This window comes from Bos indicus x Bos taurus, chromosome 16, assembly GCF_003369695.1.
Source record: "Bos indicus x Bos taurus breed Angus x Brahman F1 hybrid chromosome 16, Bos_hybrid_MaternalHap_v2.0, whole genome shotgun sequence".
Lineage (NCBI taxonomy): Eukaryota > Metazoa > Chordata > Mammalia > Artiodactyla > Bovidae > Bos > Bos indicus x Bos taurus.
In genome coordinates, this window is record NC_040091.1 from 46,554,932 (window position 1) to 46,570,032 (window position 15,101).

The 15,101-nt window shown below is 54.8% G+C and overlaps 1 protein-coding gene across 5 annotated transcripts in view; it reads left to right on the forward strand.

The window, feature by feature from the left end:
* CHD5 (chromodomain helicase DNA binding protein 5) overlaps positions 1–15,101 on the forward strand; it is a 71,595-nt gene that overhangs the window by 18,101 nt on the left and 38,393 nt on the right. For all 5 annotated transcript variants that reach the window (XM_027565075.1, XM_027565076.1, XM_027565071.1 and 2 more), the window contains exons 3-11: positions 242–421; positions 3,153–3,271; positions 3,967–4,205; positions 5,722–5,846; positions 7,037–7,160; positions 8,227–8,393; positions 8,570–8,791; positions 9,792–9,998; positions 10,225–10,436. In XM_027565075.1, coding sequence (XP_027420876.1) covers positions 242–421; positions 3,153–3,271; positions 3,967–4,205; positions 5,722–5,846; positions 7,037–7,160; positions 8,227–8,393; positions 8,570–8,791; positions 9,792–9,998; positions 10,225–10,436 — 1,595 coding nt within the window. The remainder of the gene's footprint in view (positions 1–241; positions 422–3,152; positions 3,272–3,966; positions 4,206–5,721; positions 5,847–7,036; positions 7,161–8,226; positions 8,394–8,569; positions 8,792–9,791; positions 9,999–10,224; positions 10,437–15,101) is intronic.

Genomic DNA, 15,101 nt, shown 5'->3' on the forward strand with positions numbered 1-15,101 from the left:
TGAGGGTAAAGCCTGGCTTCACACGATGCCTTGACTCACCTGCATGGCACGGTTTGTCATGTCGGGGATGAGACCCTTGCCCCGTGCTGGTTCCAGGTGATTGGAGCTTTGGTGATCTGGTGGCTGAGACTGATCCAGAAAGCATGGGCTGACGGACTCTTCCAGGAGGCCACTTTTAGGGCAGTGCTGCTGCCTAGCCCTGGGGCCCTTGTTGTCCTCACCATCCCCCTTTCTCTTCCAGGGGAGCAATGACGAGCTGTCGGAAAATGAAGAGGATCTGGAAGAGAAGTCGGAGAGTGAAGGCAGTGACTACTCCCCGAATAAAAAGAAGAAGAAAAAACTCAAGGACAAGAAGGAGAAAAAAGCTAAGCGGAAAAAGAAAGATGATGAGGAGGATGACAATGAAGATGGGTGTCTCAAGGTAACACTGAGGCCTGGCTGGGGGTGGGAGGTACTCAAGAGGGGGCTGAGCCCCTGCTGCCAGCTCTCTGCCTTCTGACCCCAGAGCCCCTGCGTGAAGAGCCTCCTTTCCCACCAGTGGGTGTAGAGGCAGATGTGTCTGGGGGTGTGAGTGTATCCATGTGCACACGTGGAAAAGTTGGACACGAGTTTGTGAGAAATACTGTATCCACAAGTCTTCCAGACACATCAGAAATAACAATGGGATGACCGTTAGGAGTTGGGGGAGGAAGTCAGGCAGCCTTTTGCTGATGTCCATTGTCTTGCCTGGCCTAGCGCAGAGCTGTTTCCGAGGGGAGTGATGGTCTGAACTCAAGTTTGGTGTCAGGAGCCTCTCGCTCGGACGCTTGGAACAATTTGGGAAAATAGAACAAACGGAGCTTTTGCCAAGAAGCAGCAGCTGTGGGACTTCCCTGGTGGTCCAGTGGTTAAGACTCTGCACTTGCAATGCAGCGGGTGTGGGTTCAATCCCTAGTTGGGGAACTAAGATCCCATATATTGCATGTGTGCGTGCTCAGTCATGTCTGGCTCTTTGCGACCCTATGGACCGTAGGACACCGGGCTCTTCTGTCTATACGATTCTCCACGAAAGAATACTGGACTGGGTTGCCATGCCCTTCTCCAGGGGACCTTCCTGACTCAGGGACTGAACACGGTACAACCAAAAATTTAAAAAGAGAGAGAAAGAAAGAAAAAAAGCAGCAGCAGCTGGACAGCTCTGCTTACTGTAGAAGGGGGATTTACTTAGCACGTATTCTGAAATTCTGCCTGCGTGGGTGTCTAGGAGAGTGTCCCGGGGAGCGTGAGCCAGGGCAGCTGTAGCGATGGGCCTACAGCTCTCCTCAGGGGCAGAAGCCTCTTCCTCATGAACATGAATGTGGGGAGCGCTGTGACTGAGCCAAGGCTCTGGAAATCTCAAGGCCACTCCGTGGAGTGGGGAAGGGCTGAGGGTAAGGCGGGCAGGGGTAGATGACAGCACCATACCTGGGAGTCTTCTGCTTCCGTCCATCTTTCTCCAAGGTTCCGTTTGGGCTGGCTGCAGATCTGAAGATTAGCGCTCTGTAAATATTAGTACAGTGGCTGATGGGTGAGGCAGAGGTGGTGACTATCAGCCACTGAAGTTGGGAAGTGCCTGAGGTGCCCTGACACCCAGGGGCGAGCTCATTAGCTGGCTGGCGTGTTGTGAATCATCTGTGACTGATAACAGCTGAGAGACTGACAGCTTTGGAAGATGAACTTATGGGAGTGATTCAGGGTGATCCTGGAGCGATGCCATTGCTTGCTCACTTGTTGCTCTGCTTCCTGGTGGGAGCAGAGGCCTGATATGCCTCCAGGAATGACTGTGTGTCAGGGGCAGGTTGGCCCAGGGAGGAGGTCCCTCATGGGAGGACCTCTGAACCATTACAGAGATCGGGAGGCCAGGAAGCGGGTCCCTCGGGGCTGAGGGAGATTGTGTGTCCTGGATGGCCTTCTTTTGCTGGAGCAGACAGCTCAACCCTGAGGGGCTTAGGGAGTCAAAGGGGTTTGTTAGATCAGCAGCCCCAGGAGCTGCGAGGTAAGTGGACTCCAGTTCGGGGGACCCAATGGTGTGATCCAGGGCCCTGTTTCTTTGCATTTGTGGGCTCAGCTCTGGGTTCAGGCCCAGGCATCTTCAGGGCTGAGAATGAGTGTAACAGCAGCTCAGGGTTTCCTGGACTCCCACTGCCCCGTCCAGCAGGAGGGGAAGCTGGCCTGTCTCCTAGTTTTCCTTATAGGAGACCTAGGGCTGCTCCTGCCTGGACTGGTTAAGTCACATGCCCACCTGGACCAAAGATGCAGCCTGGGAGTGGTGTGTGCTGATTGGTGGAATGGATCAGTGGGCGGGGCTGGGCTGCCTGGAACAAGTGGGGAATCCGAGTGAGGGCACTGTTCCAAGGACCTCTGCTAACTCCTTCCTTCCCATGAGGTAGGTGCTTTACCCCCATTTTACAGATGGGGAAGCTGAGGCACAGAGAGGTGAAGTTAGCTTGTTCACCTCTCACTGACACTATGTGGCAGAACCAAGATTGGTACTTGAGTCTGTCTGGCAGGTTGTAATCTCATAGTCAGCACTACCTGCTGTCACCCCTCCTAGCCAGCCTGGGTCTGCTTGGCGGCCTGATGCCCGGGCTGGCCATCTCTGTGCCCTTGGGAACTCACACACCTCCCTGTGCCTCTGCTCCCAATGTGAAGTAGTTGCTGAGGGCTCTTCTCTGGGCTCTGCCCCCAGCTGGACCACTGTCCCATGCTCCGCTCTGGCCAGGGCACACCTTCCTGGCCCCAGAACCCAGCAGCAGCCTGTCCTTTCACAGGGTCCAAGTGTGACTGTATCACCCCAAGGTGACAGCCTAGGGCAGAGAGAGTGAGTCCTGTACTTATTCCTGCCCTGGGCACGCACATGGCTTCCCCTCAAACCCCCACATTAAACCCAGATACGTGGTCCTGCACCCCCTCGTAAGCTGGCATCTGAGCCATTCCTACTGCTCAAGGGACTGGCAGCCTGGAGTGCTCTAGGATATTTTCAGTTTGGTGTGTGAACTGCTCTTGTTAAGTTGCAGGTTGCAGACATGATCACCCCGGCTTTTCCCAGGCCTCCTGGGTGGGGCCCCAGGGATGGGGGTGCAGGTTAGAAGGACTCCCACCTTTGATTCCATCTCCGGCCCCTGTGTCTGTAGGAGCCCAAGTCCTCGGGACAGCTCATGGCCGAGTGGGGCCTGGACGACGTGGACTACCTGTTCTCCGAGGCCGACTACCACACGCTGACCAACTATAAGGCCTTCAGCCAGTTCCTCAGGTGGGCCTCAGAGGAGCCTTGGCTGGGCACCCACGGAGACAGCCTCCCTGGGGGAACCAAGTGGGGAGCCAGAGGGACAGGGCCCTGGGCTCCTGGGGTTGGGGGAGTGTTGGGCTGACATTGACCCTGGGCAGAGCTGGCAGGAGGGACAGGACCTTCCACTTCCACAGATGGTCCTGCCCTCCCTTGCTGGTCCTGCCCCCAGGAACGATGGCCCCAATCAATCCTGAGGTCTTAAACCCCGTGGCCACTCTCAGCTCTAGAAGAAATGGAACTGGACCCCCAGGGTCCTGCTGGAGGCCCCTGCCTCTGGGCCTTCGGTCTTACCAGGCCTTGAGTCTGTCTGGCAGGTTCTAATCTCATAGTCAGCACTACCTGCCATTCCCCCTCCTAGGCAGCCCAGGTCCGCTTGGTGGCCTGATGCCCGGGCTGGCCATCTCTGTGCCCTTGGGAACTCTAACTGGAAACCCAATGAGAAGGTGACTGGCCCTGAAAATAGGAAATCAGGGGTGTTGCGGGTGGACGGCTGTCTCTGGCTTGGTCCTCTTCCTTGGCCCTCCATTCAGCCCACTTTCCCAGTTTGCTACATCTTCCAAATGTGGGAGAAGATGGGTGGGCCCTGCGGGAGTCACATGGGGGTCTCGTCCCCTCCATGGGGCTGCCCTCACCCTCTGCCTCCCCCCACCCCCGTGCAGACCGCTCATCGCCAAGAAGAACCCGAAGATCCCCATGTCAAAGATGATGACTGTCCTGGGTGCCAAATGGCGGGAGTTCAGTGCCAACAACCCCTTCAAGGGCAGCTCGGCGGCAGCAGCTGCAGCGGCAGTGGCCGCGGCCGTGGAGACGGTCACCATCGCGCCTCCCCTGGCTATCAGCCCCCAGCAGGCACCCCAGCCTGTGCCCATCCGCAAGGCCAAGACCAAAGAGGGCAAGGGTATGGCTGCGGGTGGGTGGCACCCAGTCCTGCTGTCCGAGGCCCCCCAGACCCTATAGCTTGGGGCGGCTGGGACAGCTGGGCCGGTCTTTACCCAGGACCCAGTGCCTTGGTTGACCTTGGATCCACGCGCCCTTTCTCACCTATGTTACCACATCTGTCCTGCCTCCCTTCTGGGGCTGGTGGACAAGTGGAGGGGACAGTGGGCTCAGAGTTTTGGGAGTTTTCCCAGGTATGGAGGAAGGGACCGCGGTGGCCCAGGCTGCTGGGAGTTGGGGGGCTCTTGTGTTTGAGGCTGCACCATTCCCAGGAGAAGGGGTCCTAAAATGACCTGTTGATCCCTCTTCTGAGTGTCTGGCCCGGGTGGGCATGGGCGTGGTCAGGGCCGGCCTCCCAGGGAGACCCAGAAGGAGGTCCAGATCGGTGGTGTCTGGCTGGGGACAGCAGAGGCTCTCTGCGACTTGAAGTTCTCAGGGAGGGGCTTCTCTGCCCTAAGTGAAGGGCTTCTGGCCCCCTTGGGGATAGGGCCATTGATCTCCCCCAGACTCTGAATGGTGGGCTCACCTGCAGCTCACCTTCTTGGTGCCATGACCAGGGTTTTGATGGAGGGTGGAGGAGACTGTGGGGACCTCTTGTTTCTGCCCCAAGCAGCTCTGGTCTCTGGGACGACGCATTCCTTTGCCAGGTCCCGCAGGGACCCTGGTGGGCAAGTGATGCAGTCTTCAGCACCTGCTCCTGCTCAATTCCCTCGCCAGCTGCCCAGCCAGCCTTCTTTCTCATTTCCTCTTGGGCTCCAGCTGCTGAGTTATCGATTCCCTGAGCTGCCTATTCAGAGCCTGAAAAATTGAAATAGATTTTCCATGGCGCCACTGAGGTTACAGCTGGGCTGCCAGCCCCATCTCTCTGTGTGGATGTGGATAGAGGAGGGCCCCGGACGAGGCCACCTGCCTCTAGGCCCCCACCTTCCCTGCTCAGCCTGGTGGGAAAGACTGCTGGGGGCAGGTCATTACTCCCCAGGTGGATAACTGTCCTGTGGCCAGCTCCATAAAAACACAGCCTCACCTCTACTGGCCATAGAGGTGGGGAAGGTCTTGAGTGGTGCCAGTGTGGGGGTATAGTGGGCAACCTGGAGGCTGGCTGCTTGGGGAAGGTCTCTGCTCTAGCCCACCCCTCTGGGGCCCAGGTATGGACTGCAGGTAGGTGGGTGTGCCCTTGGTTGCCCTGGTGGCCCTGGGGGTCTGTGGCTTTACTGGGGACAGCTCCTTTCTGGGGAGAGGGATGAGACAGGGCTGTTTCCAAGATGGCAGTGCAGTGGCTAGGACCGGGACCAGACCAGGGTTATGCTCTGGCCTCCCCTGCTACTTGCTGTGCAGCTTTAAGCAAAGATGTCACCTTTCTGAGCCTCAGTTTTCTTGTTGGAAAAGAGGTGACAGCAGAAACGATCCTTTCCTTACCAGGTTGCTGTGAGGCTGAGTGAAAGCATGGTGGTAAGTGAGCGAGCCGTGTTGCTTTTCAGGGCCTGGCGTGAGGAAGAAGATCAAAGGCTCCAAGGATGTGAAGAAAAAGGGTAAAGGGAGAAAGGTGACTGGGCTCAAGTTCCGCTTCGGAGGGGTCGGCAGCAAGAGGAAGAAGGGGTCCTCGGTGAGTGCGAGTGTGAGCGTGAGTGTGTGTGGAGTGCACACCGTGCAAAGACTGGATGACTGAAAAGCAGGCTGTCAGTTCATTCTCCTGTACCAGGCAGGGGGCAGGTCCCATTCCCCTTCCCCACTCTCTCTTCCTATGCTACATGCCTGTCTGCTGGGCCTGTGCCCCCACCTGACTGGTGAGGGGGTCAGCCTGGATCCTTGCAAGGGTCCCTGGAGTGTGGCTTCTGGGTGGTCCATGCCTCCAGCTCTTTCTCCTGCCCACCCTGCTGAGCTGGAGGCTCAGTCCCAGCTCCCTTGGCCCCAGCTGCCTCTCTATCTGGGCAGTAGGCGGGAGAGTCCTGGTGGGGCCTGGATGCCCAGGTCTGCTAGGAGAGTGGGCCCAGGAAGGAGGCCTGCATGTGGGGGCAGGCAGGGCTCCAGCCCTTCAAGGGCAGCTCTGGCACTCGGTTCAGAATGACCCTAAGTCCGTGTCTGAGCCTTTGAGCCCTCTTTCTCTGGGGATGGGGGGCATTCATCCCTCCCTCCTGCTCCCATAGGTTACCTGCTTCCCTCAAACTCTCAGCCCTTCAGATGGGCAGGGATGGAAGCCATCTCTTTGTCCTTTGGAAGAAGCAAGTGACAGGTCTCAAGTGTAGCTGCTGTGGAGGGGAGCATGGAGCAGCAGGTGTCCCCATTCAGCTTAGCTTTCGAGCCAAGACTAAGGTGCTCGGCCCTCTGCTCCACTTTGGTGCACCCTGCTCTGGAGCTGCTCACAGTCTGGAAGGGTTTAGGGGCATGTACTGGGAGAGAGCCAATGACATGCAAATGGAATAAGCCGGACCTGGCACACAGGCTGTGTAACAGGTCTCATTAGGGAGAGATCTGGGAAGGCTCCTTGGGGGAGGTGTCCCTAGGGCTTCCCCTTGAGGGATGTGTAGGAGTTTGGCAGGGTGGAGGGCAGGGCCTGGGAGAGTTATGAGGGCTGGAGAGCAGGGCTTGGGGAGGGTGGCAGGCCATCAGCCTGGACCAGTGGGCTAGGGGATGTTCTAGCTGGGTGGCAAGATGAGATGAACTGCAGACAGCACCCCGTATCTGGAGCTTCCATGGTACCCTGCCACAACCTACCCTCTGCCCAGGCCTGAGAAGCCTCGAAACGAGCCCCTTGGGCCAGCTCTGGGCTCATAGGGCCCTCCCCTGCCCCTGCAGAGCGAGGAGGATGAGCGAGAGGAGTCGGACTTCGACAGCGCCAGCATCCATAGCTCCTCCATGCGTTCCGAGTGCTCTGCTGCCCTGGGGAAGAAGAGCAAGAGGAGGCGCAAGAAGAAGAGAAGTAAGACTTCCTGTTTGTAGGGTTCCTGTGGGCATCACATGGATGTGGGGTGCAGAGCCCCCTTTGGGGAGCAGGGAAGGGCATCCTCAGGCCTCAGTCAGGCCAGGCAGGTCCCCTGTGTTTCCTCAACCACCCTCACCTATGCGTTTAGGAGAGGGGGTCCTGTCTCAGTGGGTCCACATCTATTAGGGACCCATAATGTGAGTCGCCCCAGGGCATTTGCATGGCAGAGGGGCACAGGAGAAGGAACTGTCTCTTAACCACATCCACCGTCCACCCACTCAGTCATCCACCCTCTACTCATCTATCCCCCCATGCCCAGCTTTCCCACCCCGCCTCCCTCTTTCCATATCTCGGTCCTTCCTCTCTCCCCTTTATCCATCCGGCCGTTCATCTTTCTGTCCATCCACATACCTTTCTGCTTCCATTCCTCCTTCCTTCCTCCCATCCTTCTTTCCTTTTGCTTGTCTTCAATCCATGTCTTCACTCGTTTACATTTTTTCTTTTCTTTCTGGCTGCACATAGTCATAGTGAAAGTCACTTATTTGTGTCCAACTCTGCGACCCCATGGACTATACAGTCCATGGAATTCTCCAGGCCAGAATACTGGAGTGGGTAGCCTTTTCCTTCTCCACGGGATCTTCCCAACCCAGGGATTGAACCCAGGTCTCCTGCACTGCGGGTGGATTCTTTACCAGCTGAGCCACCAGGGAAGCCCAAGAATACTGGAGCGGTACCTTATCGCTTCTCCAGCTGATCTTCCTGACCCAGGAATCCAACCGGGGTCTCCTGCATTGCAGGCTATCAGGGAAGTCCTGCACAATGGCTTGTTCTTAGTTTCCTGATTAGGGACTGAACGAGAGCCTAGTCAGTGAAAGTGCAGAGTCCTAACCACTGGATCCCCAGGAATTTTCCCTCTTTGCTCTTCAGTCATTCTGTTCACCCTGTCTGTCCATCGCCATCCATTCATCCATCTATTGAGTGCCGGGACAGCCTGCGGTGGAGATGGGTTGTGCATGGGGAGTGGGGACACGGCCCTCCGTGACTGCCTCTGCCCCCTCCCCAGTCGATGATGGCGATGGCTATGAGACGGACCACCAGGACTACTGTGAGGTGTGCCAGCAGGGTGGGGAGATCATTCTGTGTGACACCTGCCCGAGGGCCTACCACCTCGTCTGTCTGGATCCCGAGCTGGAGAAAGCTCCTGAGGGCAAGTGGAGCTGTCCCCACTGTGTAAGCCCTTGGCAGACGCCGGGGGTGGGGGTTTTGTCAGTCCTGGTCTTCCAGACCCCTGCATGGTCTTCTCCGGGCAGAACATGGGGCGGTTGCGAGTGTGAGGGAGGGTTGCACCATGGTGGAGGGGGCGTCCTGGCCCAGGGTGCCTCCACCTGGACTCCCCCCTCTTCCAGGAGAAGGAAGGGATCCAGTGGGAGCCGAAGGACGACGACGACGACGAGGACGAGGGCGGCTGCGAGGAGGAGGAGGACGACCACATGGAGTTCTGCCGCGTGTGCAAGGACGGCGGCGAGCTGCTCTGCTGCGACGCCTGCCCCTCTTCCTACCACCTGCACTGCCTCAACCCGCCGCTGCCCGAGATCCCAAACGGTGAATGGCTCTGCCCGCGCTGTACTGTGAGTGTTACGCCGGCCCGCGCCGAACGCCCCGCCCCCGACAAGTCTAGGTCCCTCCTGCGGCAAGGCCCCGCTCACAAAGGTCCCACCCATCAAGGCCCCGCCTCCATCAATCCAGGCCACGCCCACCATGGCCTTCGCCCAGGCCGCTCCAGCCCCCCTTCAGCCCCCACCCATCTAGGCCCCGCCCCAGCAGGCCCTGGCCACCAAGGCTCCTCCGCTGGCCACCCACCAGCTCTGAGCTCCCAGCCTACCAAGGCCTCGACCCGCCCCCGCCCGCCCAGGTCCCGCCCACAAGGCGTCTCCCCATTCTGGCCCCGCCCCATAGTCCATCTGCTCAGTCCCAAGCCCTCTCCAGTCACCTCGAGTCCCGCCCGTCGCCTCACCTAGGCCTGCGCCGCTTCTCAATTCCCATTAAACTCGCTGGAAACAGCTATGAAAAGAGAGGTGGTCATAAACCTGCCACTGCCCATAAACAGCCACTGTTTACTGGGCATCTCTCTAATGCTTACTGAGTTTTCAAGTACCAGGCCTTAGTTATTTTCATTTTTAGATGAGAAAACTGAGGCTCAGGGAGATAAAGTGATTTGCCCAAGGTCACACAAGGTCTCTTGGGCTGGAGCCTCGGTTTCAGCAGGGAGAGGAGAGCACCCCTCCAGTCACTATAGGTGTTTGAAGGTGTCCATGCTCTGAGATGTCCCCAGCCCACCCCCAGTGCTGGATACTCCACCCTGTGGGCTGGGCCAGCCCTTGGTCACCCCATGTGCATCTGGGCTTCCGTTGTGCGTGTGTGTGTATGTGTGTGCATGTGTGTGTGTGCAGACACACATTGCCTCATCTGCCCGCACGGCATGGGCAGGCTCCTGAGGACAGGGTGGTTGGTGTCTTGGAGTCACTGTGGTGCTGTCTGACTTGGGGAGCAGAGCAGCCTGTTGGAGGGAGCCTCGGGGTGGGGACCTGAAGCTAAGCCCTGAACCTGGGGACCTTCCTCTGTCCACAGTGTCCCCCACTGAAGGGCAAAGTCCAGCGGATCCTGCACTGGCGGTGGACAGAGCCCCCAGCCCCCTTCATGGTGGGGCTGCCGGGGCCTGACGTGGACCCTGGTGTACCCCCGCCCAAGCCCCTGGAGGGCATCCCAGAGAGAGAGTTCTTCGTCAAGTGGGCTGGGCTCTCCTACTGGCACTGCTCCTGGGTGAAGGAGCTCCAGGTGAGGTACCTGGGCAGGTGCGGCTGTGCTTAGGACATGAGGTGCTCTGGCCAGCTCCCTGAGTGAGAGACATTGTTGGGCGCTGGGGAGGGGGAGGAAGAAGGTGAGGATTGTCCTGCCTGGAACTCAGGCTGGGGGCTGGGGGGATGGGGGAGGAGCTGGGTTGGGGGGACACTGGGGGTCATGGCCATCTGCCTTCCTTAACCTCTGTCCCCTCCGCAAGCAGCTGGAGCTCTACCACACAGTGATGTATCGCAACTACCAAAGAAAGAACGACATGGATGAGCCACCGCCCTTTGACTATGGCTCTGGCGACGAGGACGGCAAGAGCGAGAAGAGGAAGAACAAGGACCCTCTCTATGCCAAGATGGAGGAGCGCTTCTACCGCTACGGCATCAAGCCCGAGTGGATGATGATCCACCGCATCCTGAACCACAGGTGTGTGCCTGGCGCATGAGCTGCACTGGACACGCGGCCCCTTCAGTCTGTTAAATGGGCACAGGACCACATACGGGTGTGGTGGGGGCAGGAGGGGAGGCTGAGGACACCCACTGCTGGTGATTTGACCATCCAGCTGGAGGGGTTTTCACACACATGGGTACATGTATGCACCCGTGTTTACACTTGCATATGCACATGTTACACTCATGTAGAACAGTTCCTAAGTCATATGTATAAAAGGGCAACTTGACGAATGGCCTGTGAAACTTGCAGACGGGACACTTGGGGGGCTGGGACCCTTGTGCTCCTAGGCCTCTGCTTGATACCTGTGGGAGGGTCCGGGGGACCACAACGGGCCTGAGCTGTGGGTGTGGGTACACGTTTGCTCCTCTTTATAACACAGCTATCACCACTGAGTGCCATCTACCCAAGAGGTAGGCCTTTTACTTCTACCTTTGTGTTTGTGGACACCATCAAGGTTAAGTCACTTGCCCAAAGTCACACAGCCAACAGGCAGGGGTGCTTGGATTGGAACCCAGTTCTTCCCTGATGGCAGGACTTGTTTTCTTGGCCACTATTCCAAGTTCCAGTGCCCTTGATAGTCCTTCACCGAGCAATCAAAAATTCCCTATGTACCAGTGGTCAGAGGCTGCAGAGACCAGACAAAAAGACCAAGGCAGAAGGCCTCCAAGAGTTTGGCTTTGGTTTTGTGGGTGGTGGGAGCTCTTGCTGATTCTTGAGCTCAGGTGGCTGACAGGCGGGCACAGGGTAGGATCCATGGAGGCTCTGTCTCAGAGTGACTTGGGGTCCAACAGACCACATGTGTCCTGAAGGCAGGAGCTGGGTAGAGCAGAGCTTCAGAACCTGAGTCGTCCACTCAGATCACAACGCTGGCTCCCATTTTCTGGGCTCTGAGCCTCTGTGTTAATTTTTTATTTATTGATTTGAGTGTGCTGGGACTTTAGCTGTGGCATGTGCAATCTTACTTGCACATGTGTGTGACCTAGTTCCCCAGATCAGACCAGATCAGTTGCTCAGTCGTGTCCAACTCTTTGCAACCCCATGAATCGCAGCAAGCCAGGCCTCCCTGTCCATCACCAACTCCCGGAGTTCACTCAGACTCATGTCCATCGAGTCGGTGATGCCATCCAGCCATCTCATCCTCTGTCATCCCTTCTCCTCCTGCCCCCAATCCCTCCCAGCATCAGAGTCTTTTCCGATGAGTCAACTCTTCGCATGAGGTGGCCAAAGTACTGGAGTTTCAGCTTTAGCATCATTCCTTCAAAGAAATCCCAGGGCTGATCTCCTTCAGAATGGACTGGTTGGATCTCCTTGCAGTCCACGGGACTCTCAAGAGTCTTCTCCAACACCACAGTTCAAAAGCATCAATTCTTTGGCGCTCAGCCTTCTTCACAGTCCAACTCTCACATCCATACATGACCACAGGAAAAACCATAGCCTTGACTAGACGGACCTTTGTTGGCAAAGTAATGTCTCTGCTTTTGAATATGTTATCTAGGTTGGTCATAACTTTCCTTCCAAGGAGTAAGCGTCTTTTAATTTCATGGCTGCAGTCACCATCTGTAGTGATTTTGGAGCCCAGAAAAATAAAGTCTGACACTGTTTCCACTGTTTGCCCATCTATTTCCCATGAAGTGATGGGACCGGATGCCATGATCTTCGTTTTTTGAATGTTGAGCTTTAAGCCAACTTTTTCACTCTCCACTTTCACTTTCATCAAGAGGCTTTTTAGTTCCTCTCCACTTTCTGCCATAAGGGTGGTGTCATCTGCATATCTGAGGTTATTGATATTTCTCCTGGCAGTCTTGATTCCAGCTTGTGTTTCTTCCAGTCCAGCGTTTCTCATGATGTACTCTGCATATAAGTTAAATAAATAGGGTGACAATATACAGCCCTGATGTACTCCTTTTCCTGTTTGGAACCAGTCTGTTGTTCCATGTCTGGTTCTAACTGTTGCTTCCTGACCTGCATACAAATTTCTCAAGAGGCAGATCAAGTGGTCTGGTATTTCCATCTCTTTCAGAATTTTCCACAGTTTATTGTGATCCACACAGTCAAAGGCTTTGGCATAGTCAAGAAAGCAGAAATAGATGTTTTTCTGGAACTCTCTTGCTTTTTCCATGATCCAGCGGATGTTGGCAATTTGATCTCTGGTTCCTCTGCCTTTTCTAAAACCAGCTTGAACATCAGGAAGTTCACGGTTCACATATTGCTGAAGCCTGGCTTGGAGAATTTTGAGCATTACTTTACTAGCATGTGAGATGAGTGCAATTGTGCGGTAGTTTGAGCATTCTTTGGCATTGCCTTTCTTTGGGATTGGAATGAAAACTGACCTTTTCCAGTCCTGTGGCCACTGCTGAGTTTTCCACATTTGCTGGCATATTGAGTGCAGCACTTTCACAGCATCATCTTTCAGGATTTGAAGGAGCTCAACTGGAATTCCATCACCTCCACTAGCTTTGTTCGTAATGATGCTTTCTAAGGCCCACTTGACTTCACATTCCAGGATGTCTGGCTCTAGGTGAGTGATCACACCATCGTGATTATCTGGGTCATGAAGATCTTTTTTGTACAGTTCTGTGTATTCTTGCCATCTCTTCTTAATATCTTCTGCTTCTATTAGGTCCATACCATTTCTGTCCTTTATCGAGCCCATCTTTGCATGAAATGTTCCTGTGATATCTCTGATTTTCTTGAAGAGATCTCTAGTCTTTCCCATTCTGTTGTTTTCCTCTATTTCTTTGCATTGATCGCTGAAGAAGGCTTTCTTATCTCTTCTTGCTATTCTTTGGAACTCTGCATTCAGATGTTTATATCTTTCCTTTTCTCCTTTGCTTTTTACTTCTCTTCTTTTCACAGTTATTTGTAAGGCCTCCCCAGACAGCCATTTTGCTTTTTTGCATTTCTTTTCCATGGGGATGGTCTTGATCCCTGTCTCCTGTACAATGTCACAAACCTCATTCCATAGTTCATTAGGCACTCTATTAGATGTAGGCCCTTAAATCTATTTTTCACTTCCACTGTATAATCATAAGGGATTTGATTTAGGTCATACCTGAATGGTCTAGTGGTTTTCCCTACTTTCTTCAATTTAAGTCTGAATTTGGCAATAAGGAATTCATGGTCTGAGCCACAGTCAGCTCCTGGTCTTGTTTTTGCTGACTGTATAGAACTTCTCCATCTTTGGCTGCAAAGAATATAATCAGTCTGATTTCGGTGTTGACCATCTGGTGATGTCCATGTGTAGAGTCTTCTCTTGTGTTGTTGGAAGAGGGTGTTTGTTATGACCAGTGCATTTTCTTGGCAAAACTCTATTAGTCTTTGCCCTGCTTCATTCCATATTCCAAGGCTAAATTTGCCTGTTACTCCAGGTGTTTCTTGACTTCCTACTTTTGCATTCCAGTCCCCTATAATGAAAAGGACATCTTTTTTGGGTGTTAGTTCTAAAAGGTCTTGTAGGTCTTCATAGAGCTGTTCAACTTCAGCTTCTTCAGCGTTACTGGTTGGGGCATAGACTTGGATTACTGTGATATTGAATGGTTTGCCTTGGAAATGAACAGAGATCATTCTGTCGTTTAGGGATCAAACCTGGCCCCACTGGTTGGAAAACTAGAAGTCTTGGGAGTGTGGAGTCTTAGCACCTGGACAACCAGGGAAGTCCCGTGTGCCTCTGTGTTTCTAATGGGAAATGGGACCCTACCCTGTGCCCGCCTGTCAGCCACCGCTGGTTCTCAGGCACCTGAGCTCAACAATCAGCAACCAACCCCACAGGCTGCTGTGGGGGCTCAAGGAGGATGCCAGTGCCTGATAACAGGGCCATCAGGAAGCAGCGGTGGGGAGTGTGGGAGAATTTGAAAAAACCACCCTCTTGATTATGAAATGCTTCCTCCTCCCATCCCCTGCCCTCACTGACAGTGACTTGAGGCCCCTCCACTGCTGAACTGATCCACAATTTTTTACCTTTATTAAATTGCATGTTCAAAACGTAAATGCTGATTTTTCTCCCTGCCTCCAAAGTGGGGCAGGTGAATTTCCTCCAAATATATTACCTGAACGGGGTCTGAATAACAACTGCTCATTTATTAAAGAAAAAAAAAGCCATTGGTTTCCATGGTGACTGGGGATTGGTACCTCTCTGTGTGTGGTCCCCAGGCCTAGCCACTGCCATCTGGGGGAGCCCTGGCGCCCTCACCCTGCAGTGCCGCAGGCTTGGTTGCTCAGTGCACTTGTGTTGGGTGGGAGGTCCTTAGGAGCTGTATTCAAGCTGCAGTGTGTAACAGGCTTCTCTGGCGCACCCTCTCTGTGCTGCTGGCTGGGCCGTCAGGTCCCCGGGGGTCTTTGGGAGAGGACAACCCACTGGAGGAATCATATCCTTCTCTACTTAGTGGGGATGGGCCCTGGACTGGGATGGGCACCCCTCCAGTCTTCGGGAGTTCTTTTTTCCTTTTCAAACTTTTTATTTTGTACTGGGGGTAGAGCCAGTTAACACTGTTGTGACAGTTTCAGGTGAACATCTTAAGAGACTCGATCTTACATAGACATGTATCCATTCTCCCCCAAACTCCCCTTTCATCTAGGCTGGCACATAACATTGAGCAGAGTTCCCTGTGCTGTACAGTAGGTCCTTGTTGGCTATCTATT